Below are 25,000 nucleotides of genomic sequence, written 5' to 3'. Positions count from 1 at the left end.
AGTACAAATACTTCGTTACTGTACTTAAGTAAATTTTCCACGTATTTGTACTTTACTTAAGTAAAATTTATAGTGCATACTTTTGACTTTTACTTCGTTACATTTTACAGCAATTATCTGTACTTTTACTCCGCTACATTTCTACAACACCATCGTTCCTTTTTACGATACATTTTATGATCAGTTTTTTTTTTCTCTCTGACAAACACGTTTGTTTTACCGGGGGTTGCTACCAAAGATTCTGGAGCGCTACGTGCATTCTTAGAAACATAAGCTTCTAGTCTAGACCAGGCAAAGCGTGAGCTTGTAGCCATCTGCATTCGGTAGGCTATATTCACCAGACCCATGGCTACACTGTACATGCAACTGTGTTCTGTGCCTTTCTCTGTCTGTTATCTGCAGCGTTAGGGCCTCCTCTCCGATGAGATTGCTATCCGCGGATCAGCGAAGTTACAGGCTATGCCCATGCTTCTGTCACACGTCTGATCATTTGCGGCACAAATGAATGGTAGACTATTGAATGAACCGGTGGCCGGAAAAAACGTAACATTTTCCAGATTAGGAAATATTCCTTAATTGTGTGTGATTAAATAAAGATGCATAGCCTACAATTGGGGGGTAGTAACGTGAGCGCTCATTCAATGTCTATGCGTCTGCGCAAGTGAAACTGAATTTAATCATAAAGACACCTTTCTCAGCAACTTTTCTGTTCAATCAGTATAATTGGCATTACGATCCACCCGACGTTTCCCCTGTCTACCCCGTTAAACTTCAGGCCCTCGTGTTTTGCTGAATGATATTACTCAGCAGATCACACTAGTAGATAACCAGAATTAGTCTCTAGAATTGTAGGTCAGAATGTAAACTGGGCCACAGATGGTAAGCACAATTGCATTAACTTAAAACTATCTAGTCGAGTATAACCTAAAACTAGCTTAATTAAAATGCCACAGCCCATACTGATTTTTCCTTTTAGAATATATATATTAAGAGAATAAATCATTATGCAAATACTTTTACTTTTAATACTTAAAGTACATTTAAAAGCAGGTACTTTTTACTTTTACTTAAGTAGGGTTGTCATTGTGGTACTTTTACTTTTACTAAAGTAAATATTTCTCTGTGTATTTGTACTTTTACTTAAGTACTGAGTTTCAGTACTTCCTCCACCACTGGAATACAAAGCAAGGGATTTAAGACCGTTCACCTTTACAAAATCTCCCCAGATCGTCCAGATTCCTAGGTCTACACTTGTGCATTCTCCTCTTTATTTTGTGTTCAGCAAACCATATTTGTTTTGATCTGGACATTTTTTTTGGTTCATTGACCTGATGAATGATCCAATCATGACCCACTTTTAGTGTCTTAGCAGAGATTGACAGATTTCCTTTGAAAATGTTCAGGTTTTTCTTGGTGTTCATGATACCATGCACCTTAATTAGGTTCCCAAGGCCTTTGGGAATAAAAACAGCCCCACAATAGCACAGCCCCTCCACCATAATTCTTACTAGGCATGGGGTTCTTTTCTTCTATGTATGCCATTCTTCTATGTATGCCACACCTAAAGTGTTTCTAGCCAAAGAGTGCAATTTTCATTTCATCTGACAATAGACCACACTTCCAGATAAAGTCACTGTACCATTCAGTAACTCCTGCTGTTTACATTGGTAATGACTGGATAGGCTTTTACCTGGCATGCCCTCTACAGTAAATAATCTATTAGCAGTGAGGTCACTTTTGAAGATTTTTTGCCTATCTTACCATCCTCCATACTGTATATGGAGGCAAGATAACCATGGGTCTTTGTCCAAGCATGTTTGTCACATTTCCAGATGATTAGATTGTTGTTCCAGATGATTAGATTGTTTAATAATTGTTTTAACTGTAAATATAGGCATTTTCAACAAAGTACCTAGTTGTCATAGACATTCTCTGACTTACAAATGTCAACACACTTTCTTTTTATTTAAATGTAGTGTATTCTCTTGTCTTTCCGATGTTGAAAAATGACTAGAGGATTTAGCCTCTGTGTGACTTTATTTTCATACCATAGTGAAAAAGAAAGTCATGAACTACTTCTGAAAGTTCACAGACACTCTGATTAATTTAAATTAATCTAAACTTAAATAAATTAAAATAAGATAGGAAAATGCTTCTGTTAGGTTTTGTATATAAGATTTTTCAGGGGTGCCAATAATTGTGAGCAACGTGTTTTAGTTAAAAATATTTATTTCTTTATGAGATTTTCCTTTTTCTCAAAATAAATTTGCTCCCCTTCAAGGTTGGATTTTTCCTATTTTTTTTTCATTGTGAGATTACAATACATCACCAACAGATCATTTTTTATACGGGTTTTAGTCAACTTGAGCAGAGGTGCCAATAATTCTGGAGGGTACTGTACAGCATTCAACATTCAGTAATATACAGTATGGCTGGATTCATTGCAGATACATATTTAGCAGATACTGTACATATTTATCTAGTATGGCATGAGCACTTGTTATGCATCTACTATTTAAAACCAGGGGACTCAGGAGTGACAGAACTGTCTTCTTTACTTGCCCGACTCTGCTAAACATGAAAGACAAACGGAGTATCTCTCTTCCTGATGCTCAGACAGGAACCTTTTTTAAAATGACTCCATTTAGAGAGCTTGATGTTAAGCACACAGAGGCCTTTTAATATGGCATGTTCAGCTAATTAAACAAAGACAAAAGATTTAGTCTATTTATTTTTGATCGTCTTTACCAACATTAGATTCACACCAGTACTTTCCTGTTGGTCATAAATATGCATGCAGCTACACCAAAATGTTTAAATAATTTGTACTGTGATGTCAAAGTAATGAAATCTGCCCATCTTCAAGGGAATGAGTAGAAGATATATTTCTCTACTTGAAATATCATCTCCTGTGATGCTCTAATGGACTTCGACATCCTAAATACTGTTTTGCAAATGGTGCTCAAATCCTGAAGTAAACAAAGTATTCAGACGAGAAATGGCTAGTAATAGATAATCATGCCGCTTATGATTTTGTTGCACCAAACTACTTCTCAGTAGATAGCAGTTATTTCGAAAATATTTTAAAATCCAATAATATAACATAAGAACACAGCAGCTTCTTCCAAACTGTATTCCACACAATTGTATGTGTCTATATCACGGCCCTTTCTAAATAAAAATAACAAAACTATCAATATCATATACTGTAAGTGACTCCATATATGTGCATCTATGTAAGGATATAGAATCCATGTGGGCTGTGATTTGTCTTGTTTCCTCAAAGGGCCGGTGGATTGACGCGTGCTGAGGGGAAAGAGATCCTTCCCTCAGACCCCCTGCAGGAGTTGGGCGAGTATCGACTGGGCCCATTGATTTACCTGTACAAACATTCAGGGCCCCGAGACGCCACCGAATATTTCAATAACCTGGGGGCTTCTCTCCCACGAGGCTTCAGACATAAATCAGGCATTACACAGGCTACACAAAGGGGGGAGAGAACTATTAGTCACGGTGCTTACCGCCAATGTGTGTGTGTGTGTGTGTGAGCCTCTCTTTCTCTCTTTCTGTGTTTGCTTGCAGCAGAGTCTGTCTTCACTCTTGTGTTTCAGTGGCTTGTGTTTCTGTGTCTGTCTGTTTATCCTTTTGTACTGTAGGTGTATGTGTGTGTGTGTGTGTCTGTGTGTGTGTGTGTGTGTATTTCTGTGTGTGTGTTCCTGTATGAGTGTGTGTACTGGTGTGTCTGCAGCTTGATGTGTGTCCATGGCTTATGCCTGTGTGTGTGTGAGTGTGTGTGTGTGTGTGTGTAGGTGTGTGTGTTTGTGTGTGTCTGTGTGGGTGTGGGTGTGTGTGTGCATTTGTGTGTGTGAGGAAGAGAGCGTGCAGGTGTGACGTCAGATCTCATTGAGAAGCCTAGCGTTTCCAGTGTTCAGCGGGGTGCTGTGCCAAAGGTTTAGACTTGCAGGAGAGTTCAGCTCCGTGGAATTTACAGGCCGGGCGGCCCCCCTTGTCCAATTTCACATAATATTCGTCTCCCTCTGCTTCTTCTTTCCCCTTCTCTCTCTCTCTCTCTCTCTATCTCTCTTTTCCTCTCCCTCTCTGTGTCTTTCTTTTCCTGTATTAGTGTTAGAGCCATATTCCCTGCAGAGTGAAGTGCTTTATTTCCCTACCTGTTGTTAGTCTAACGGCTTGTCATGATGTGCCAAAATGTGCTCACGCTCATTTTAGTAAAAGCCCCATGCTTGGTGGGTTCCCCCCCTTCCTGGGTTTGTTCCTTCTGGCTCTCGATCAAATGGTTTATAACATCCAGAAGCACCCAAGTCTCACGGAAAGGCTTAAGGACAGCTGTGGTAGCCAGGGACTGTAATGTTTTGTGGGGGAGGAGAAGAGGAGAGGAGAGGAGGGGGAGAGAGAGGCTCAGGGTTGAATGGCCATGTTTTGCTCTCGTACTGGCGTAGTGGTGCAGGGAACAGGGAGGCTCAGGACCACAGACCGCATCACCAGGAGCCACGGGGAGATGAAAGGGGTTCAGATAGGCCTCATGGATAAAGGGGGAACTGTGCTGGAGTAGCTCTCTGCCGGACACACACACACACATACTGTACACACACACACACACACACACACACACACACACACACACACACACACACATCCTCCTTTGTGCACACACACACACACACACACACACACACACACACACACACACACACACACACTCTGCCATGAAGACGCTTTGCTGATGCACTGAGTTACACTTTTCTTTATTTCTTTATTTATTTAAAAAAATAAATACAAAACCACTGGCTTTCTCCTGTGCCTGACTCAACCTTGCATCCCCTTACAAATGGACATATCACCCCCTGAGTCCTTGAGGAAAAGTAGGGTACAAGGAAAGATAACGATTTATCGTTAATTATTCTCGTGGCAGGTGTTATATGAAGGATGTTGAGATATTCGCATGCATGCTCTGTCTCTTGAATGATGTATAGCAGACAATGACATGTTTCATCTTGGGCAGCTGCCGTGATGGTTGAAACGATTGACTGTCTTCAAACATGGCATCAAGTGCATTTTGATTGCCGCTTAATGACCATGTGATATGCAGCTGCATATAGATATTAATAACACATTCACATGTCATGGTGGTAATGGGGATCTTGCTTATATTGTTTCTCAGCTGCTTGTCTGCCCTTATCAGTATAATAAAAGACTTCAGCTGCATTAATTTTGTTGGAATTAATTTCAGTTTAAGTACCAAGAACTGGGCGGTTATCCGATTTGCAGATGTTTACAACCTCAGTTTGGTTGCTGGCCCTGGGTGAGGCCACAGCATGGACTTTTTTTTTGTTATCTTGATAGGATCACCAACAGGGAGATTATGCTGAATATCATGTTGTCAGTCTGGGTATGCAGTTTCAACCCAATGTTCGACCCAATGTTTATCAGAAAATTTAAGGTGCACCCTACAAATAAGAAGGTGGACCATCAACAACAATAACAACAAAACATAGTCTTTATAATTGTGACTATCTTCTTTTGTAAAGCCCCTATCAATACAGATAAGTGGAGCACGAAATCCTGATCAATTCAATTAAGTAAATCAGCAGCAGCAGTCGTGGGCTCAGGCGTGGCCATAAAGCAGGCCTGTGTCATCCACTCTGCTCCGCTCTGTGCTGCACTGGGAGTTAAACGGGGATAAATCTGCCCTCCGACGAGGCTCTCTTCCAGGCGGCAAGGAGGAGTGCGGAGCTCTGGGCCCCGCCAGCGTGGAGCCAGTGATGTGAGCTTTCTGTTTGGACAGAGATGCTTCGTCAGGACCCGGAAGATACTTGTGGGATTCCTCCTCCCGTGTTTTGCTCTGTGTTTGATGCTATGCTAGCAGACAGCATAGCCATAAGCTCCTTCCAATGTTTCATCAGATGTTACTGGTTTCATGTTTTGGTTTCAGAATGTCCTTACAACACAGTATCCCATTGTAGTGCAACTATAGTATATAATCAATAACTGCATTAGATTTGTATGTATATTTATATATTTATGTATTCGTAAGTAGTGATTCTTATCTGATTATCAATAGTGTGCTGTGCTAAATTTTGTGTGGACAAGATGTAGATGTATTTGCTTTTAGTGTGTGCAGTCTATGTTAATATGTTTTTAGGCTCCCTTCATGCACAGAGCAAGTGCACCAGGAGAGGTTGCTTCATCCTTTACCCTCCACTCCACTCCATCAAACTTAAATATTTCTGCTGAATCTTTTTTGGCTCACCTGCTAGGCTTCCCGCCCATCTCTCTTCGTCTGTGTGAGCTGTGTGAGGTGCCTGTTAGCCCTTCAGCACAGGCAGAAGCAGGCTTCCCCAAATGCCTCTCTGCTCAGCTGAACTGCTCCTCTTGCAGGGCCATTCTGTGTGCCGAAGCCTCCAGCAGGAAACTTAAAAAAAAAGCTTTATATTTATACATATTTTAAAATAACATCACAGTAATCTTTACATTCACCCTCAGTGGACCATCAGTGCTGAATGTGCATTTTGGCAGGGGCACTTTTAATAACTTTCCTTAGCATTTTGGATGTCTCTGTCTATGTGAGAACTGACAGCTTGGCCCTCTCTAACCTATGCTGGTCAAAAGGGTGCCATGTTGTTGCCAGCCATACAATGTGTAGTCATTTATGGCATTTGTGGCACTGTGAATATTTAAAGACCTAATGGCATTACAAAAACATAAGATAGCTCTTTAGTATTTATTTATTTCAATTGTCGTTTTCCTTACATGGCGTAATTTTTTATTTAGCAGGCTGCTTGTCCTTGTGCGATGCGCTCGCCTGAAACGTTTCCCCAGGAAGGGAACAAACATGGTTAGCGGGGCTGAACTCACAGAGTGAGTAAAAATAGATTGGACGTTCCCTCCCCCCGCCAGTGCACCCAAAACCCCACCCCACTCCACCCGCTCCCCAACTCTCTCCAACTTTGTGTGTGTGTGTGTGTGTGTGTGTGTGTGAGTGAGTGAGTGAGTGAGTGAGTGAGTGAGTGAGTGAGCGTGCGTGCGTGCGTGCGTGCATGCGTGTGTGTGTGTGTGTGTGAACGTTTTGTTTGGGTTCTCGTTATTTAAGAGAAAGAGAGCGTTGTGTGTTGATCACAGTTGGTTATGTGGCACTTGGTGAGGGGGGGTGAGGTTCTGCCTCAGTGAGGTGGTGGTGGGAGTCAGTGGGGATGGTCCGCCCAGACTGCGACGATTCAGCTGTGCCCTCAGGCATAATGAGGGAAGATCTGATTGACTGGAGCACTCTCTCTCTCTCTCTCTCTGTGTGTGTGTGTGTGTGTGTGTGTGTGTGTGTGTGTGAGAGAGAGAGAGAGAGAGAGAGAGAGAGAGAGAGAGGAGAAAACTAGGCTTTTCACTCACAAGGCCTGAAATGTATCTGTATGCATGTGGGAATATGAGAGTTTGGGTGTAAATTGTGTGTATATACCGGTATCAGTGTTTGTATAAGTAGATGTATTAGGTGTGTGTGTGTGTCTCTGTGTCTGTGTCTGTGTCTGTGTCTGTGTCTGCCTCTGCCTCTCTCTTTCTCTCTCTCTCTCTCTCTCTCTCTTTCTCTCTTTCTCTCTCTCTCTCTGTGTGTGTGTGTCTGTGTCTGTGTATTTGCACCTTGTAGTGGCTGTGATGAACTTGCACATTTGTAAGGTTGCAGAGTGCACTCTTGCTTGTGTTTGCATGTGTGCATATTTGCCCATGCGCTTGTGTGTCGGTTAGCGTCTGAGCATGCTAATGAGGAGGAGAGAGGGGGAGGGAGGACTCAGGAGGGATACAGCTGTAGAAGGAGGGAGAGAAAGGGAGGGTGAGAGAGAGAGAGAGAGAGAGATGGAGGTAAGCAGCGAGGGGGAGAGTTTGGTGAAAAGGTAGCCATGGTAACCACTCTCTTTGCTAAGATTTGAATCGAGAGAGAGAGAGAGAGAGAGAGAGAGAGAGAGAGAGAGAGAGAGATAGAGAGGGAGAGTCAGGAAGGGAGGCACAGACAGAGAAAGGGGTAGAGGGGCACTCTGAAAGAGAAGAAAATTGAATGAACGAGGGAGGGAGGGACGAGGCTGAGAAAGAGGGGAGGGATGAATACAGAGAGACAGAAAGAGAGAGGGAGGAGAAGAGGAAGTGTGAGCGAGGAGCTGCAGTGGTCTGTGCTGTGCTGTGCTGTGCTGTGCTGTGCTGTGGGGGAAGATGCGGAGCAGGGAGGTGAGGGTTAATGTTTGAGAGGAGCGGGTTAATCTCTCATCAAACTGAGAGGTCAGTGCAGAATTTACACGCCTGCCGGACACTGCAGAGTGCACACACACACACACACACACACACACACACACACACACACACACACACACACACACACACAGAGAGAGAGAGAGAGAGAGAGAGAGACACACATACAGACTAAGTGTTGCAAAAATGTACACATGTATTTCATGCTGCATGCATACACTTGCATGCACAGTTGCACACACACACTCATTCTAACAGACACACACATCCATATGCACACATACGTATAGCCAGATTGGCCATTATGAGGCACATATAATGGCCAGAGTATGCATGCATACTCTGCATGCACACACAGATATGCAAACACTTAAACCAACATACTCAGTCTAATACAAACACATTAATCAGAATAATTTTATTGGCAAGTTTTTTTTTTCAAACGAAAAGATAACATGCACTCATAAGCACATATTTATGTTGAAAAATACTAATTTGAATGTATGAATGTATGCTGGGATTGATGGGAAGAGATAGCCAAGTAGAAGTGAGCTGAGAGTGCTAGAATGTCTGATGTCTGATGTGTGTTATGGGGTTTGGGGAGTCAGCCCTCCTAGAAAACACAGCCCTGTATATGCTTCCGAGAACTTCATTTCCCATGAGTCCTAGCTCATCTTGTGCCAGTTGCCATTCCTTTGCCAGCTGCCCGCCCCTGTGCAGTAATCAAACACGCCCTCAGTCATGCATTATAAATACAGGAAACATTCTCACAAAAAATGTTTGCCTTTTTTACAATGATCTTCAAGTCATATTTGTGTCTGTGGGTGTTTTTATTTTCCTGTTTGAACTGAGTGGGGGAATGAGAGAAAGTGTGTGTAGAAAAGATGAGAGCACAAGGGATAGAAAGAGAGAAAGAAAAAAAAGTTGGGGGGGTGCAGTGTGGGAACCATGGAGGTAACATGAGGACGCAGAGGGGTAAAACTGTAAAGACGGACCAGTAAACGGTGTTCTTGAGCAGGTACTGTTGTGACTGCATGTGATCGGGATGGCGTTGCGGTGATGGAAACAGGAGACAGTGGTGATGTTTCTCAAAAATAGCCAGGTTTTATTTCCACCTTAGCAGCTGCATGCATGTACCTACGACGGAGTATTAGGGCCACACATGAAGAGAAAAAATATTTTTGCCATGGCGAGATTAAACTCGACATGTTGACTTTAAAGTCGACATGTCGACATTAAACTCGACATTTCGAGAATAAAGTTGAAATTTAATGTCGACTTTAATCTTGACGTGTCGACTTTAAAGTCGACATGCTGACATTAAACTCGCAATAGGCCCTACTGTTTAAACATAGCCTACACAGTTTAAGCTATGTAGCCTACACTAATACACAATATATTACATGAAAAATGGGCTTCAAATAGGTGTTATTTCAGATAGATTGCAGATATTTAGATAGATTGCGTCTTGTCTGTTAACTATCATTGCCGTCATCGAGAAGTGCTGTCTCGGGTTTATGGAAATACTATGCCGTTTAGGCTAAATAGCTAGAAAAATATATGTATCCAATGATATAATGTTTCTATACAAAATGTTATTTCACTCTGTTTTACGTAGTTAAGGCTACTGCACATCCAAATAACTGCCCTTCATGACCCACGGGCGTCACTCTCCATAGGATAACATGGCAAAACTCATTTTTCTAAAACTGCTTTTCCATGTCTCACCTGCAATACGTAGCCTATAGGAGGCTAGAAACACAGGTATAGCCTAAGCATATATACTATTTTAATCCCGTGAGAGAATATGTGTGCATGCACTTTATTTATGCACTTTGTGTGCATATGTGTGCAAGTAGGCTACTAGCCTACATGGGGTGGTCGGGAGGACAGCTTAATTCGTCCCTCCATAGACATTCAGCAATGGGCTGTTTTGCATCCATTACAAACAAGCAACGTGAAAGTCTAGGATTGGGGAGAGCGCCTAGTATGCCTCTAGTGCATAAGCATGAAGTTGAACATTTAGATGCAACAACTAAATGTTTAGAACAACACTTTAATAATAGGCCTACAATAAATAAATAAACCGCTATGAAGTTTAGGCTACTTTTGACCATCGCATTTATCGCCTGTAACTCCGTGATAAGGACCTAACAGCAAAGTATTTGGCTGAGCAACGTAGGTTAATATGTTCTATGTTTTGTCCACATGATATAGGCCTATGTCTATCATTGTTGCACTCGAACACTCTGAATCATTGTTGCACTTGTTGCATTGTTTCATTCGTCCTCCCTTTCAATCGTCCCGAGCAGTCGTTCTCTCTCCAAACTAACTTTATTCTCAAAATGTTGAGTTTAATGTCGACACGTCGAGATTAAAGTCGACATGATACTGTATTTCAACTTTATTCTCGAAATGTTGAGTTTAATGTCGACATGGCGACATTAAAGTCGATACGTCAAGATTAAAGTCGATATTACATTTCAACTTTATTCTCGAAATGTCGAGTTTAATGTTGACATGGCGACTTTAAAGTCGACATGTCGAGTTTAATCTCGTCATGGCAAAAATATTTTTTTCCTTCATGTGTGGCCCTAATACTCCGTCGTATGTACCAGTATGGAGAAAATCTGAAAATAAAAGAAAAAAACCAAACTCCAAACAAAAAATCTCAAATCAATCACTAGGGGTGTGACTTTCGAAACCGACGTCTCGAATCAGTGTCGAGGCTTCGAAGCACAAGTGTTTCAAAACACTGCTTCGAAACGTGGTTCAAAACAGCCATGTCATGTGACCACTGCTTCGAAACATCGTTCAAAATCCCCATGTCATGTGACTAAAGTTAAGTGAACCTTCAGTGCATTTCACCGGTGTCGGCAGGCGTGCCCGCGCGTTCAATTAACAGTGTAGCTTTCTCTTTAACAATAACCATGGTGGTGTAGTGGTTAGTGAGGGTGTTTTTTGCACGGTAGCCCAGGCTGCTCAAATGTGGTTCGATCCCCGTTTGATTTGTAAGGTATTGTTTCAGATCGTAGGCCTATCTGTTTTCTTACTTCACCATTAACCACACAGTTTCAACTAAACTCTCAGAATGGTCAAAAATCGAGAGTTTTTATAAGAAGAAAGTGATTTAGAGAACACATAGTGGCAGCAATAAGATTCTCTTTATTGTGACTTCATGTGGTCTCCCATCCAGTAAATGACCACAGGCATGCTGCTTAGCTTTTAACAAAGACTGAACACAGGTAACACAACGAGCCACGAACTTTAAAGACTACATCTCCAATACGAAGCATTTGACAGATTTGTTTCACCCTAAACAGCTCTGAGGTGTCGGAATTGTTTCAAAGTTTCGGAACAATTCGGCACGATTGCTTCGAACGTTTCAGTGTTTCATAAAGCCTCGCTTTGCCCATCCCTATCAATCACTAAACTTTCAAAACATATCAAAATTAACTTTGACCACCCTCTTCAATTATAGGGTAAACTGCTGCAAATCACAAAACGAGTGTTAGGCCTATACGCAGGGGGCAATCACTTGCTCACCTCAGACCATTCTACCTCCTGAACTGAATTGTGGGTCTGTCGCGTCGCGTTTCTCCCGCTGCTCGCGTTGAGGAGTTCAGCTGTTGCTGAACCGACAGACGGCACCGGCCAATCAAGCCAATCTACGGACGGCACCAACTAATCACATTACGGTTTTACTTCAAGTCATTTGCATAGCTACCGTCGGGAACACCCACTGGAATGCGTTGACGGAACGCAGCTGTGTGTGGGAGCCGTTACACTGCATTAGCGATGGCTGACTTGTCCCGCCGTGGAGAGCGGCTCTTACGGAATCCGAGTGTTGTGTGAAATGGCAGGCCCTTAAAAGGGGGCGTGTGTGTGTGGATGGGGTTGGGGGTGGCAAATGAAAACCGAAAACAAGGGCAGAGAGGTGTCTAATGTGGAGAAAGGAGGTGGGGGGGAGGGGGAGTGCGGCTTGTGGCTCGTGTAAATGTGGTTTTGGTGCGAAGTGATAGACTGCCGCGTGCGTGTGTGCTGGAACTTAAAGCGCTCTGATGCTGGGGTTGTGGAGGGTGCCAGCACGCAAATTGCAGTGTTTGTCCAAATGCAACATCGCTGTTGTGGAGTTTAGATGCGAGTGCTTTAAATTGACTCAGCTAGTTATGTGTCAGCAACGCACTCGCATGCATGCACATGAAGGTACACTCTGAAACACACACACACACAAACACTCAAATAAGTTTGCGTATGGGGGCTTACTGTAATCCCGACAAAAAGCATGGCCTTGTGTATGTTGTCATGTTTTTGCATTCTCTTTCACTTTGCTCTCTTTTCTCTATACTGTTTCCCTGTTTCTGTCCATTTTTCCTCTCATCCTCTCTTTCTCTCTCTCTCGCTATCTGTGAGATAGAATGTTCTCCATCTCGCCCTGTTTTATATTCATCCTTCACCGTTGTCTTTCGTCTCCATGTCTTCGTTGCTCCCTCTGTTTGGTATGCATCTTTGTTGTCCTCCCTCCATTTCTCTGTTGTATATTCATCTTTCTATTGAGTCTAACCCCTCCCCTCTCTCCTTCTCCTCTCTTCTTCTCCTGTTCTCCCTCTCTTTCTCTCTCTCTCTCTCTCTTCCTCTCATTCTGCCACTGAAAGAGATGATTAATATTAATGTATCTGTCTCTTCTTCTTTATCCCTCTCTACTTTCTACATCTCCCTCTCACTCCCTGTCTGATACTCTACATTTTTCTCTTCTTTTATTTCTTTTATTCTGTCTGTCTATTTCTTCTCACTCACTCTGTCCCTCTATCCCCATCACTCAATCTTTCAATCTTCATCTCTCTCTCTCTCTCTCTGTCTCTCTCTCTCTCTATGCAGCTGCTCATTATTTATCTATTAGTGTTGATAATTCTCTTCTTTCCCTGCAGCTGTACAGTCATCTATAAGTTTAATAATCCCTCTCTCTCTCTCTCTGTCTCTATTGCCTTTCTTCACCCTCTCTCTGCCCCCTATCTCTCCATCTTCTGTTGTCTCCTCCCCCCCCCCCCCCGCCCCCCACTTGCTCGGCCCAGTGTGATTGCTCCCGGTGTCAGATGAGTTGGCGTGTCATCGTCCCCATCGTTATCACCATCGCCATTAATAAAAGTCGGGCCCGCCACTGGGTGGCCTTGTGCAGGGAGGGCCGAGGTCTCTGTGCTGAGAGACCTGCAGGTGGGGTGCGGGGAAGCAGGGCAGGGTAGCTACTCCACAGAGGGCAAGGGAAGGTGGAGGCTGGCAATGGCTCTTGTAAAAGTCAGTCATCCATTAGTCTTTCATGCAATGTGCCATTCGCCATTCACCATTCACAACCCCTACTTCCACCACGGCCACCTATTCCTCAGAGATGGCAATTATGGCGATATGTGGATGAACACATAAGCATAGGAATTAGCGCAGCATTCCAAATGGGAACGTTGTTTTAGCACCCACTTGGGGATTAAGCGGGTAATCCCAGGGCTGATGGCCTGTGGGCCGCTGCATGGGCCCCTCCAACCTCTGACTGGAGCCAAAGACGGAGGAATGGAGGAGTGTGAAGTTGGAGAGGGTTTGAGGCACAAGATGGGTGTTCAAGGCTTTTGTGTTGTGCTTTCGTTCCGACTGGAATCCAATTGGATGCTCTTGAGCGCTCGGTGTCAGTTCACATCCTTGGAGCTTATTCTGGCGACCCGGAGTGCATGCTGTTGGTCGACTAGTTTTTGTTGGTCTGCTAGCGACATGTAAACTGTGAAGGATGGTAGCATTGTGTTCTGTTTGGGCTCCTTTGTCATCCACAATGGCCAATGTCTGACCTTTAAAAAATGAGAAATCACCATTCAGGGCACCTCTTCCTCCCAGCTGTGTTACAGGACATTTTTTTTTAACTGGGCCTCTGAGATGGAATTAAACTGAGCCGTGACTGATGACTGGTTGGCTACGCACGTTTAATTTGCATTTTTATCATTAGTAATAATTAGAGAACAATTTTACACCCCGGTGGAAATGAAAGAGATATCTACAAACCTGTGACCTTTTCAATCGTGCAAACAGGGTGGCACTTGTGTGTGTGTGTGTACGTGTGTGTGTGTGTGTACGGTGGGAAGAAAATTCCTCCAAATGTACCATAATACTCCCTGATTAATTGACATTTGGTGGGCTTGCTTGTTTGTTTTAAGCCAGGCAAGTCAATTTTGTGGCGTGTCGGAGATTCCCCGTCCATTTGGAGCGTTTTAATGATGTGCCACAATTGTGCCGCCTCGACACCCATCACGTTATCGCCATTCTGGAATCGGTTTGGCAGTGATTAATTGAAGTGTCACACTTCCTGCCATTTGTTGCCACTGGGAAATGTGCTACATTGGGCTGTGTTCAGACCACTAATCTGCATTGTTTCTCTCTCTGTCTCTCTCTCTCTCTTTCTCTCTTTCTTTCTTTTACAGTAACCCACACACTTTCGACGACCCACTCGGATCCACTCAAGAGAGGAGCGGCTCAAGTTAACGAATGTGCTGAGAAGATAACAGTGGAAGACTTAAAAAAGAAGACAGAACAGATGGTAATACTTTTGGTGAAAAAATGAAACATTAAAGAAGGATCTATCTTCGGACTCCTCGAAGATTGCCAGAATCCCTCTCACGGAATTTTCCAGCACCCTTCGAAAACGGGCAGGGTCATGACCCAGTTGCCATGCGCATCACCACGGTGACCGGCCTTTCCAGCCCCTCCCCCCTTCTCCTACTGGCCCAGCTGCTTTTGTGGCTCCTCCCCTTCCGCACGGACACAGTAGGGGCCGCCTCCACAAACTGTCCCACCCCTTGCCAATGCTCCAATCAGGCGAGTCGAGTGATCTGTACCAGGAGGAACCTGGCTGATGTGCCAGACAGTATATCAGTGAACACGCGATACCTCAACCTGCAGGAGAACTCGATAAAGGTAAATATTTACCTGAGTGCTTACCCTTCGTGATGCCTTTGCGGGTGTGGGAATGTTAATGCACCTGTTTGTTGTTTGTTGGGTGTCTGTTAACAGCTTCGCAAATTAAATTAGCTTTGCTCTCACCACACACCAAAACCTCCAGACTGTAAACTATTGAGGAATAGAGGGTCACCGTTTCATGTGATTGGCCTGACAAAGGTCACAAAAAGAAACAAGCAGGGCAAAAACACAGCCACCAATTAGGAAATAAATAATAATAGCACGATTAATCATTCTACCCTCATAGCGTAGACAAATTTGATTCGGGTTGTTGTATCCCACAGCCTTACTTGAAATGATTAAAAATCTAAAAATGTTTTAACACCTAAAGGCATCCTAGATTCTGTGGCTGCCTGGCTGCCTTTCTTCCCCACTCTCTCTCTCTCTCTCTCTCTCTCTCTCTCTATCTCTCTCTCTCTCTTTCTCTCTTTCTCCCTCTCTCTCTCTGCAGTATGCCCTGGGAGTGTAGCTCTGACAGCTTCCAACATTTAAACTCAAACACCCCCTCCTCCCAGTTTATCACCCCACCCTACACACACACATACACACATACATACACACACACAGCCCTCTGTGCTCTACATACTGAGGGGACTGTGGGCGTGAGGCCAGGGAACCACTTCTCGTGCTACCCAAGAAAGCGAGGCGGCTTCGCTCAAGATCTCATAGAGCATTTGGTGCCTTGTGGCGTTTCATATGTGTGAAATGTCTTTTGCTATTTAGGTCTTATCAGTCTTAGGCCCCCTCTTAAGCAGATTGTGCTGAATTGACTTGCATGAGAGAATTGGGTTGATGTTTAGACGGTGTGTTTTTTTCCTTCCTTGGTTTTCCGTTCTGATAAAATCCCTGTAAACAGTTTATTTTCCTCTTTCTCTCTCTCTCTCTCTCTCTCTCTCTCTCTCTCTCTCTCTCTCTCTCTCTCTCTCTCTCTACTCCCAGTGGTGGTGTATCAGTATTACTCAAAATCACACACCTGCTTGGCTTTCGTGCTTGAATACATACAGCCACATCCACACAGATGCACACTCACTCCAGCGTGCCCATACACACAAACACACATAGAGATCCTCTCCGGCAAACCCTCTTAGTCGGTCTCCACACAGACACACACAAATACACACGCACACACACACACACCAGACATGTGCATGCACACATACCCACTCTGTCATACCCCCTTCAGGTGCAGTCTGTCTTTTGGCACACAAACACGAGAGCACACACACACACACACACACACACACACACACACACACACACACATGCACAGACCCTTGCTGTCATACCGTTCTATGCTGCAGCCTGTCTTATCACACATACACACACAACCGCAGACACAAAGACACACACACCCACACCCACGTGAGCAAAAAAACACACACACACAGACCCACTCTGTCATACCCTCTTCAGGTGCAGTCTGTCTTAGGAGCCAGCTCACACTGTGTGTGGTCACCATTAACCTTGTCCCTCTCAATTAACCTCCACCAGCTGGAAGAATTCACCCAGGCAGTCTTTGCACTGTCTCTTTATGTAAAAATCTATCCCTGTTTAATTGTGATATTAAACTCCATCTCCTTAAAACGAGCCCTCCTCTGTCCTCTCCCCCCCCACCACCCCCCCACCCCCCACCAGGTGATCAAATCAGAGACGTTCAAGAACCTACGGCACCTGGAGATCCTCCAGCTCTCTAAAAACCAGATCAGCCAGATCGAAGTGGGCGCCTTCAATGGCCTCCCCAACCTCAACACGCTGGAGCTGTTCGACAACAAGCTCACCCAGGTGCCGTCGGCGGCCTTCGAGTACCTCAGCAAGCTCCGCGAGCTCTGGCTCCGCAACAACCCCATCGAGACGCTGCCGGCGTACGTCTTTAACCGGGTGCCGTCGCTGCGGCGCCTCGATCTGGGCGAGCTCAAGAAGCTCGAGCACATCTCTGAGGCGGCCTTCGTGGGCCTGGACAACCTGCGCTACCTAAACCTCGGCATGTGCGGCCTGAAGGACATCCCCAACCTGACGCCACTCGGCCGGCTCGAGGAGCTGGAGCTGTCGGGCAACCGGCTGGAGATCGTGCGGCCCGGCTCCTTCCAGGGCCTGGTGTCGCTGCGCAAGCTGTGGCTCATGCACTCGCAGATGTCGGTGATCGAGCGCAACGCCTTCGACGACCTGAAGAACCTGGAGGAGCTCAACCTGTCGCACAACTCGCTTCACTCCCTGCCGCACGACCTGTTCACGCCGCTGCCCAAGCTGGAGCGCGTGCACCTCAACCACAACCCGTGGGTGTGCAACTGCGATGTGCTATGGCTCAGCTGGTGGCTCAAGGAGACGGTGCCCAGCAACACCACCTGCTGTGCCCGCTGCCACGCTCCGCCTGGCCTGCGGGGGCGCTACATTGGCGAGCTGGACCAGAGCCACTTCACGTGCTACGCGCCGGTCATCGTGGAGCCGCCGACCGACCTGAACGTGACGGAGGGCATGGCGGCCGAGCTCAAGTGCCGCACCAGCACGTCCATGACGTCGGTCAACTGGTTCATGCCCAACGGCACGCTCATGACGCACGGCTCGTACCGAGTGCGTATCTCGGTGCTCCACGACGGCACGCTCAACTTCACCAACGTGACGCTGCGCGACACGGGGCCGTACACGTGCGTGGTGAGCAACACAGCGGGCAACACCACCGCCACGGCCATGCTTAACGTAACGGCCGCGCCCAGCGACAACTACACCTACTTCACCACCGTCACCGTGGAGACAGTGGACAGTAACGAGGAGGACCTGGTCAACTCGTCAGGCTCACCGGCGCTGCGCACCCACAACCAGACCATCATCCGCATCCCGGGGCCCACGCCCTCCTGGAGCCTGGTGCCCACCACCGCCTCTTCGCTCTCCTGGTCGGCGTCGTCCACGCGCGGCGCCTTCACCGTGCCCGTCACTATGGACCCCACGTACTCGAGCTTGGAAGACGTCATGAAGACCACCAAGATCATCATCGGCTGCTTCGTGGCCATCACCTTCATGGCGGCCGTCATGCTGGTGGTCTTCTACAAGCTGCGCAAGCAGCACCAGCTGCACAAGCACCACGGCCCTGCGCGCGCCATCGAGATCATCAACGTGGAAGACGAGCTGGGCGCCAGTGCTGGTGTGCGGGGCAGCGGCATCTCCGGTGGCTCCACCATGACCCAGGGTTCCGGCGGCGGCAGTGGGACCTGCGGAGGAGGAGGAGGTGGAGGAGGAGGCGGCAGCTGCGGTGGCGGCAGTGGTCTAGGAATAGGAGGAAGCCAGAGCCTGCGGCTACATCACCCGGAAATCGTCAACCTGCCCAACCTGGCGCGTGCCGAGCACCTCAACCACTACTACAAGGCGCACCACTTCAACAACAACATGCTGGGCCTGGGCAGCATGGGCACCGGCGTGGGCCTTAACAACAACAACAACCCCTCGCCCTGCTCCCAGGGGATGGCCACGTCGGTGCCCAGCTCCGGCGCCATCTCCTGCTCACCGATGCCCGTGTCGGTGGGCAGCGGCACGGGCACGCTGGGCTCGCTGCCCACGCCGGTGCCCCTGCCCCAGCTGAGCATCCACGGCTCGCTCAAGGGCCTGATGGGGAAAGGGCAAAACTCTCAGATCGAGCCCCTGCTCTTCAAGAGTGGCTCCAAGGAGAATGTGCAAGAGACTCAGATCTGAGACCCAAAAAAAAAAAAACAGCAGAAAGAAAAAGAGAAGGAGAAAGAGAGAGATAGAAAGAGAGAGATAGAAAGAGAGAGAGGGTGGGAAAGGGCAGAGAGACAGTCAGGGAAACACAAAGGTAAGGTTTTTTTTTTTTTTTTTTTGATCGGCTTGAGCTCTTGACCCCCCATGGGTAGGTTTGAAAAGGCAGTAAACGCGAGTGGCCATGGCTGTGTACAGACGGGAGTTAGACACTGTTGTGAGTGGTCACGAACACTCTCTCCGAGTGTCAGAGAGAAAGAGGGAGAGAGAGGGAAAGGTCAGTGACATACACAGTATCAGGAATGGCACTCGCAGCCTAGCCCTACTCCACACACAAATACTGTACACACACACACACACACACACACACACACACACATATACAAAAGTGATGCCATCAGCAGCAACAGGTATACACAATGTTATCACACACACACACACACACACACACACACACACAAAAAAAACACAAGAAGACACAGACACAGACACACACACACACACACAACAGATACACAGCACAGTAATAACCAGCACATGGACAAATGTACGACGACACTGACAATGACGTGCCAAACTCACACCGACCTGTGCCAAAGTGCAGCTGTTGCAGCGCCATACACCACCAACCAGTGGCAGGCATTCAGTAGGTGCTGTATAGTGAAGAGCAGAGCTTCTGCAGATTCTGTATAGACCATTGCCATGGATGTAAACAACATTTGCTAATCCAGACGAAAAGGTCATTGAGTTAGATTCAGATGAAGCCCATGAAACTGGGAGCCTTGAAGTATTTGTACAGATGTGGCAGAGCTTTACTGAGTCGAAGCATATTTAGCTGTAACAGAGTTGGTTTTTTTATTTTATTTTATTTACACAAAGTAAGGCATATCAGTGTTTTTGCAAGGCTTTATTTTCTTGAGAGAAACAGTTGAATGAAGTCCAAAACAACAGGACGGATGCAGAACTGTTGTGCCACTCACAATGCTATGCCGTTTTGGAGATGTCGGAAGGAGGGAGGATTTGTTTTTGGAGTTGTTTAAGTAAACGGACACGCTCAACCTTTCTCTCCTCCTAAACACCTCCAGTGGTGCTTTGTAGGAGTGAGAGGGATCAACCCTCCCCCCAATCCCCCACCCCACCCCCACGCTCCCTCCTTCAATCGAAACATCAAGGGACAAGAGGAAGGGCAACAGAGACCATGGGATATATTTAAAAACAATGAAAATTATATATATAAAAAATAACAATTGCATAACTGTGAAATTTCACAATATATAAATATATTTTCATTCAAAGAAATAGATAACAAGAAATCTTTAACAATTTTGAGACTGGAAGCCAAGGCTTTTGAGAAGTATAGAGCTGCTGTTGTAGCGTTTATCACTATGATGAACCTTTACTCTGGCTTAAAAAAAACTCACATAGAAAAAAGATGACCACATTTTCTCCTTTTTTCTGTGAAATTGGGCCATAGTGGACAGCTGGAAGGGAAACCATGAACTCTGGGAAATTGTGTTCGAATAAAATGTTAGTTTGTTTTTTGCGTTTTTTGTAGTCTGAAAAAGCTTTCCCCTTCCTGTTGTGTTTACATAAACAGGGTCATTGGAGAGGAGTACTATTTGATATTTGTTCTCCATTTGTTGCGGTGAAAATGTAATTGATGACGTATAATACTATGATATGATGAACCGTTCTCCTCCACCGATTTCCATATATGTAACAGTACAACTTTGTCAATGATGATAATAATGACAAATTATTTATATTTTGAGTGATTATTTATAGCAAAGTAGAAGAGGTGAGCAGACCACTATTATTATTATTATTATTATTATTATTATTATTACTACTGTTATGATTATGACAATTATTATTATGACAATTATTATTATTATTATTGACAAATGCATTGTGGGGGAGTGATCTATCATGTTCTAATCATTATATATATATATATATATATATATATATATCCTAATATTTAATTTCTACAGAGTCAATGTGTAGAAGTCATTGTGTGAGAGTTGCTTCTCTCATGGTGATGTGAGGGACCCACACGCGCGCTATGTTCCTCAGTGTCCACAGCAAAGCCAGAACCACGCTAGCCTCATCATCAGGACCAGCCACTGGACGTCCACATCTCCCAAAAGGGCTCCCCCCCCAAAAAAAAAAATGGTGTCCCCCTTCCAGAGCCACCACACCTCCCCATCCAGGAATCAAAAAGGGAAATAAGGAAGGAAAGTGGTTACCCGCCACTGTTTTGTACAAGAGATGACTCATCCATCTGATCCAGAACTGTGTGTTGATTTTTTTTGTTGTTGTTTTAATTTTTGCTTCTGATGGGGTTTTTTTTTTTTTTTGCTCTCCACGTTGTCTGAGGTGAATGATGTGCGTCATGCGAGTCGCTGGATTTATCACAGGAGCTGAACTTACTCCTTTAAAGTGTCGTTGGAACAGAGACAGAGCAGGGACGAGGGTATGCAAAAAGCGAAGGGCATTTTGAAGCATTTCACAGGTAAGACGCCCTCCCTCAAGCCAGGTGGACAAGAAAGACTAGATTGAAATACAAAGTTTGGGTGAAGATTTTTTTAATGACAGAGGGACAAACACATGAACAATATAGAAACTTATAGAGATCTCTTTTAAAAGAAAAAAAAATACAATTACAATAATGTGTCTTTCATTTTGTTTTTGCTTTTCTCTAGTTTTCTTGCTTTTTTAAAGTGCTATCTTAATTGTAATATTGTTATTGTTATTATAATTAGCTAATATTACACTCGTTACTATTATGAGAAATGTTCTGTTAGCAGAAGTCACTTCGAAATTAAAAGAAAAAAAAAACAAGAAAACTTGGCACATGAAATGGTGGTTGAATTTTGTGAACTTGGCATTTGGTCATCTGATTAGCGCTTAATGTTTACAGCAGGTCTCTATACTTTTCATCACATATGTTGGACTGACAGGTGTTAGCTAAGTGTAATGCTCTACTCTGATGGCAGACCTTCTAAGTTGCTACGGTTGTGGTGGTCGGGGGGGGGGGCTTGTGTGTGTGTGTGTGTGTGTGTGTGTGTGTGTACGCATGTGTGCTGGTGTGTTTGCAGGATGTTTGGAGACATGTTGGGTTCTGACCGGCTGGTCTCCGGAAGCTTCTGAGAATGCCAGCGATTAGCAGTGCTGAGAAGTGCGACTGCGCTGTGTCAACACCCCCGTTGCCACAGCAACATGCCTTCGGACTAATGTGCCAAGTGCTTTTTTTTTCAGGCCACACACACACATGCACACACACACATGCCCAAATACATACTCTCACAAGCATCATCACATTTACCAGCTCCTCCAGAAAAGCACTTACACGAAAAAAATGCTCTCTATACACAAACATGCTACCTGAATGCACACTGAATACCACATACACACACACACACAAACACAAATCACTCTCGTGCTCTCCCTCTGTATTTCTCTCACTCCCCACACACACTCTGTTTCTATACACACAGACGTACATATTCTACCTCTCTTAGCAGGCACAGAAAACAAACACAGTCTTTCAGTCACACACTGTCACTTTCTCAAACATACACACAGAAACTCACACACACACACACACACCCGCTGCCACCAACCTGTCTGTATTCATCCGACAGGAGCAAATGGGCTCTCGCGGCGCGCCCATGCTCCAGCGCAGCATCCCCACAGGTCCCTGCCGTGCCGTTTCCCTGGCAACTGTTGCTGCCGCTGCGACACCCCCCCCCCCCCCCCCCCCCTTCCGCAGACGCGCCGGTCTCAGATGCAAATGCTGGGGACGCAGGGTGGCACAGGACGCCATTTTCAAATCACACACACACAAATACACATTGTGCGTGTGTTTGTGTGTGTGTGCGCATGCCCCCATCCTACGCCATCCCTGCCTGTCCCTCTGGGTCATTGCCCCAGTCTGTGGCTATCACTGAGATGCGTCTGTCTGCATAGCCTACACACCTCCTCTGTGTCCTCCATGTCTACTCCGGCATTCTCCCCATCAGGCTGCTGTGAGTGTGACCCACTCACACCACTGATTTCATCAGGACTGGGTGGAAACACACACGCACACACACAGACACTGTGAAGCCCGCTCACCTCACACTGCCATGTGTGTATGTGGTGTGTGACCTGTTAGGTGAGTGTGGGCCTCAACAGTGACTTTGATCCAGCCCCCTTCACCCAACTCTAACCCCCAAAAAAAGAGACCAAATAAATGCCTTTCTTTTGGACAATCAGATGTAGGCCATCTGTCTGCTGTCTCCCCCACTGGAGGGGTTTCCTAAGTGAAGTGGCTATGGGCTGGGGGGTAGGGGTGCGGGTTGAGCATGTTGGAGACGGAGAGAGGAGGGCAGGCAGGCTGAGAGGAGAGGGGCTGAGGGCTCCGCACACAACGCTGCAGTGACTGAGTCACGGCGCTCGGGCAGTCGCCACCGCTCCATCACCACTCCATCACCGCCTCCGTCCCTTCTCCGTCTCCGCTCCGTCTCTCTCTCTCCACCTTTCCTTTCCTTCTGCTGTCTGCTGTTTTTTTTAATTCACTCTAGTTTTTATTCTCAGTCCTTCTCTTCCTATCCCTGTTTTCCGAGTCTCTTGCCTACTCATTCTACCCCCCCCCCCCTCCCTTCCTTTCGCCCTCTCTCATAACACAAACTCTGAGCATCAGAGCATATAAGGGGCATATCCCTGTAACGCTGGGGATGTATGCAAAGTATTATCCAAGATGAGACCATATAAGTGTGTTTACAGTCAGTTTTGAGGTTCAAGTGTGTGTGTGTGTGTGTGTGTGTGTGTGTGTGTGTGTGTGTGTGTGTGTGTGTGTGTGTGTGTGTGTGTGTGTGTGTGTGTGTGTGTGTGTGTGTGTGTGTGTGTGTGTAAGGGAGAGAGGGAGCAGAAGAGAGTGGTTGCAGCCCCACGCCGCCTCCAGTTTGTCATCCTTGCCTTCTTTTCAGGCCTCTTAATGTCAGTTTACATTTTTCTCCTTTTTGGTTCCCCTTTTATCTTTCACTGCATATGTGTCTGTAGGAGAGAGAGAGAAAGTGTTTGTGTGTGTGTGTGAGAGAGAGAAACAGAGAGAGTCTGTGTGTGTGTGTGTGTGTGTGTGTCTGTCTGTCTGTCTGTGTGTGTGTGGGTATGTGCATGCTGCCTTAGCTGGATGGGGAGGATAGGGAGGGTTAGATGAGGGAGGAAGCTGGAGACATCCATGCCAAATCCCCAGTTTAAATGAGTTCAGACTATTTCCTTCAGCTCAGGGCTGCTGTATGATCCCTTCACTGATGTCCTTATACCCTGGGTGCGGGAAAAAAAAGCAGGAGTATAGACTGGGATTTGGATGGCACTGCAGGCTTTCTTATTTAATACCCAGGCTGTGCAAGCAACTCTCTGCCTCTCACTGTGAATATGTTGGAGTGGCAAGTGGCCCTACCTGATCCGGGAGGCTGGAGAGGCATCCTGACTCTTTCATCTTGTCCAGTTCTGACCACACGCTTGGTAGAGTGGACATTATGTTCTTTCATGTACAGAACAATTCATAAATTATGATTTTTCCTATGGATACAAATAAGTGCATATTTGAATGTCTAATTTATAGAATGGTTATGGAATAATCAATATAATCATCGGAGAACCCATTGGTTATTTTATCTCCTATCCTTGGTTTGACACAGAGCATAGCATTGTTAAAAATTGGAATGTCTATTGTGCGATTTTATTCAATGGTTTCAACAGGTCTGACAGGGAAAATTCTCTTGTGTGTGTGGAGGGGACCTCTATCTTTGGAAATTCAGCTCAATACATAGGACTCATGTGCATCTGTCACATGAGATGACTCTCTCTGTGGACAGCAGCGTCCAGATCTTGGCCTGTAATCTGGCGAATCCGACAGGGGAGATTTGTGAGGTGGATACGTCTTCCTTAGCTAATAAGACATCAACATGTGATTAGCTGCTTTGGCTGGCGTTTCATGCTCTGTCTTTTCTTCCTCTTTTTTTTGCTTAATGCACTAATCCCTCTTTGTCTGGAGGCCAAGCCCCTGGGGGAT

At 45.6% G+C, this 25,000-nt stretch overlaps 1 protein-coding gene and 1 long non-coding RNA gene across 9 annotated transcripts in view; one reads left to right on the top strand and one right to left on the bottom strand.

The window, feature by feature from the left end:
• lrrc4ba (leucine rich repeat containing 4Ba) overlaps positions 1-20,482 on the top strand; it is a 49,086-nt gene extending 28,604 nt beyond the window's left edge. For 7 of the 8 annotated variants that reach the window (XM_042085102.1, XM_042085097.1, XM_042085098.1 and 4 more), the window contains 2 exons: positions 14,700-15,192; positions 16,870-20,482. In XM_042085102.1, the coding sequence (XP_041941036.1) occupies positions 14,947-15,192; positions 16,870-18,915 (2,292 nt within the window). In that variant the 5' untranslated portion in view covers positions 14,700-14,946 and the 3' untranslated portion in view covers positions 18,916-20,482. Of the gene's footprint in view, positions 1-6,789; positions 6,877-14,699; positions 15,193-16,869 lie in introns of those variants that run through there. The other variant, XM_042085103.1, reaches the window with a different exon arrangement.
• LOC121704675 lies at positions 79-11,594 on the bottom strand. Its single transcript, XR_006030609.1, has 3 exons — positions 11,511-11,594; positions 10,491-10,493; positions 79-92 (listed from the first exon to the last, which is right to left on the bottom strand). It is a non-coding gene; the product is annotated as an uncharacterized LOC121704675 (long non-coding RNA).
• Positions 20,483-25,000: the final 4,518 nt, after the last annotated feature.

This window comes from Alosa sapidissima, chromosome 3, assembly GCF_018492685.1.
Source record: "Alosa sapidissima isolate fAloSap1 chromosome 3, fAloSap1.pri, whole genome shotgun sequence".
Classification (NCBI taxonomy): Eukaryota; Metazoa; Chordata; class Actinopteri; order Clupeiformes; family Clupeidae; genus Alosa; species Alosa sapidissima.
The sequence above is the reverse complement of the archived record's forward strand: the minus strand, read 5'-3'. Positions and strand labels throughout refer to the sequence as shown.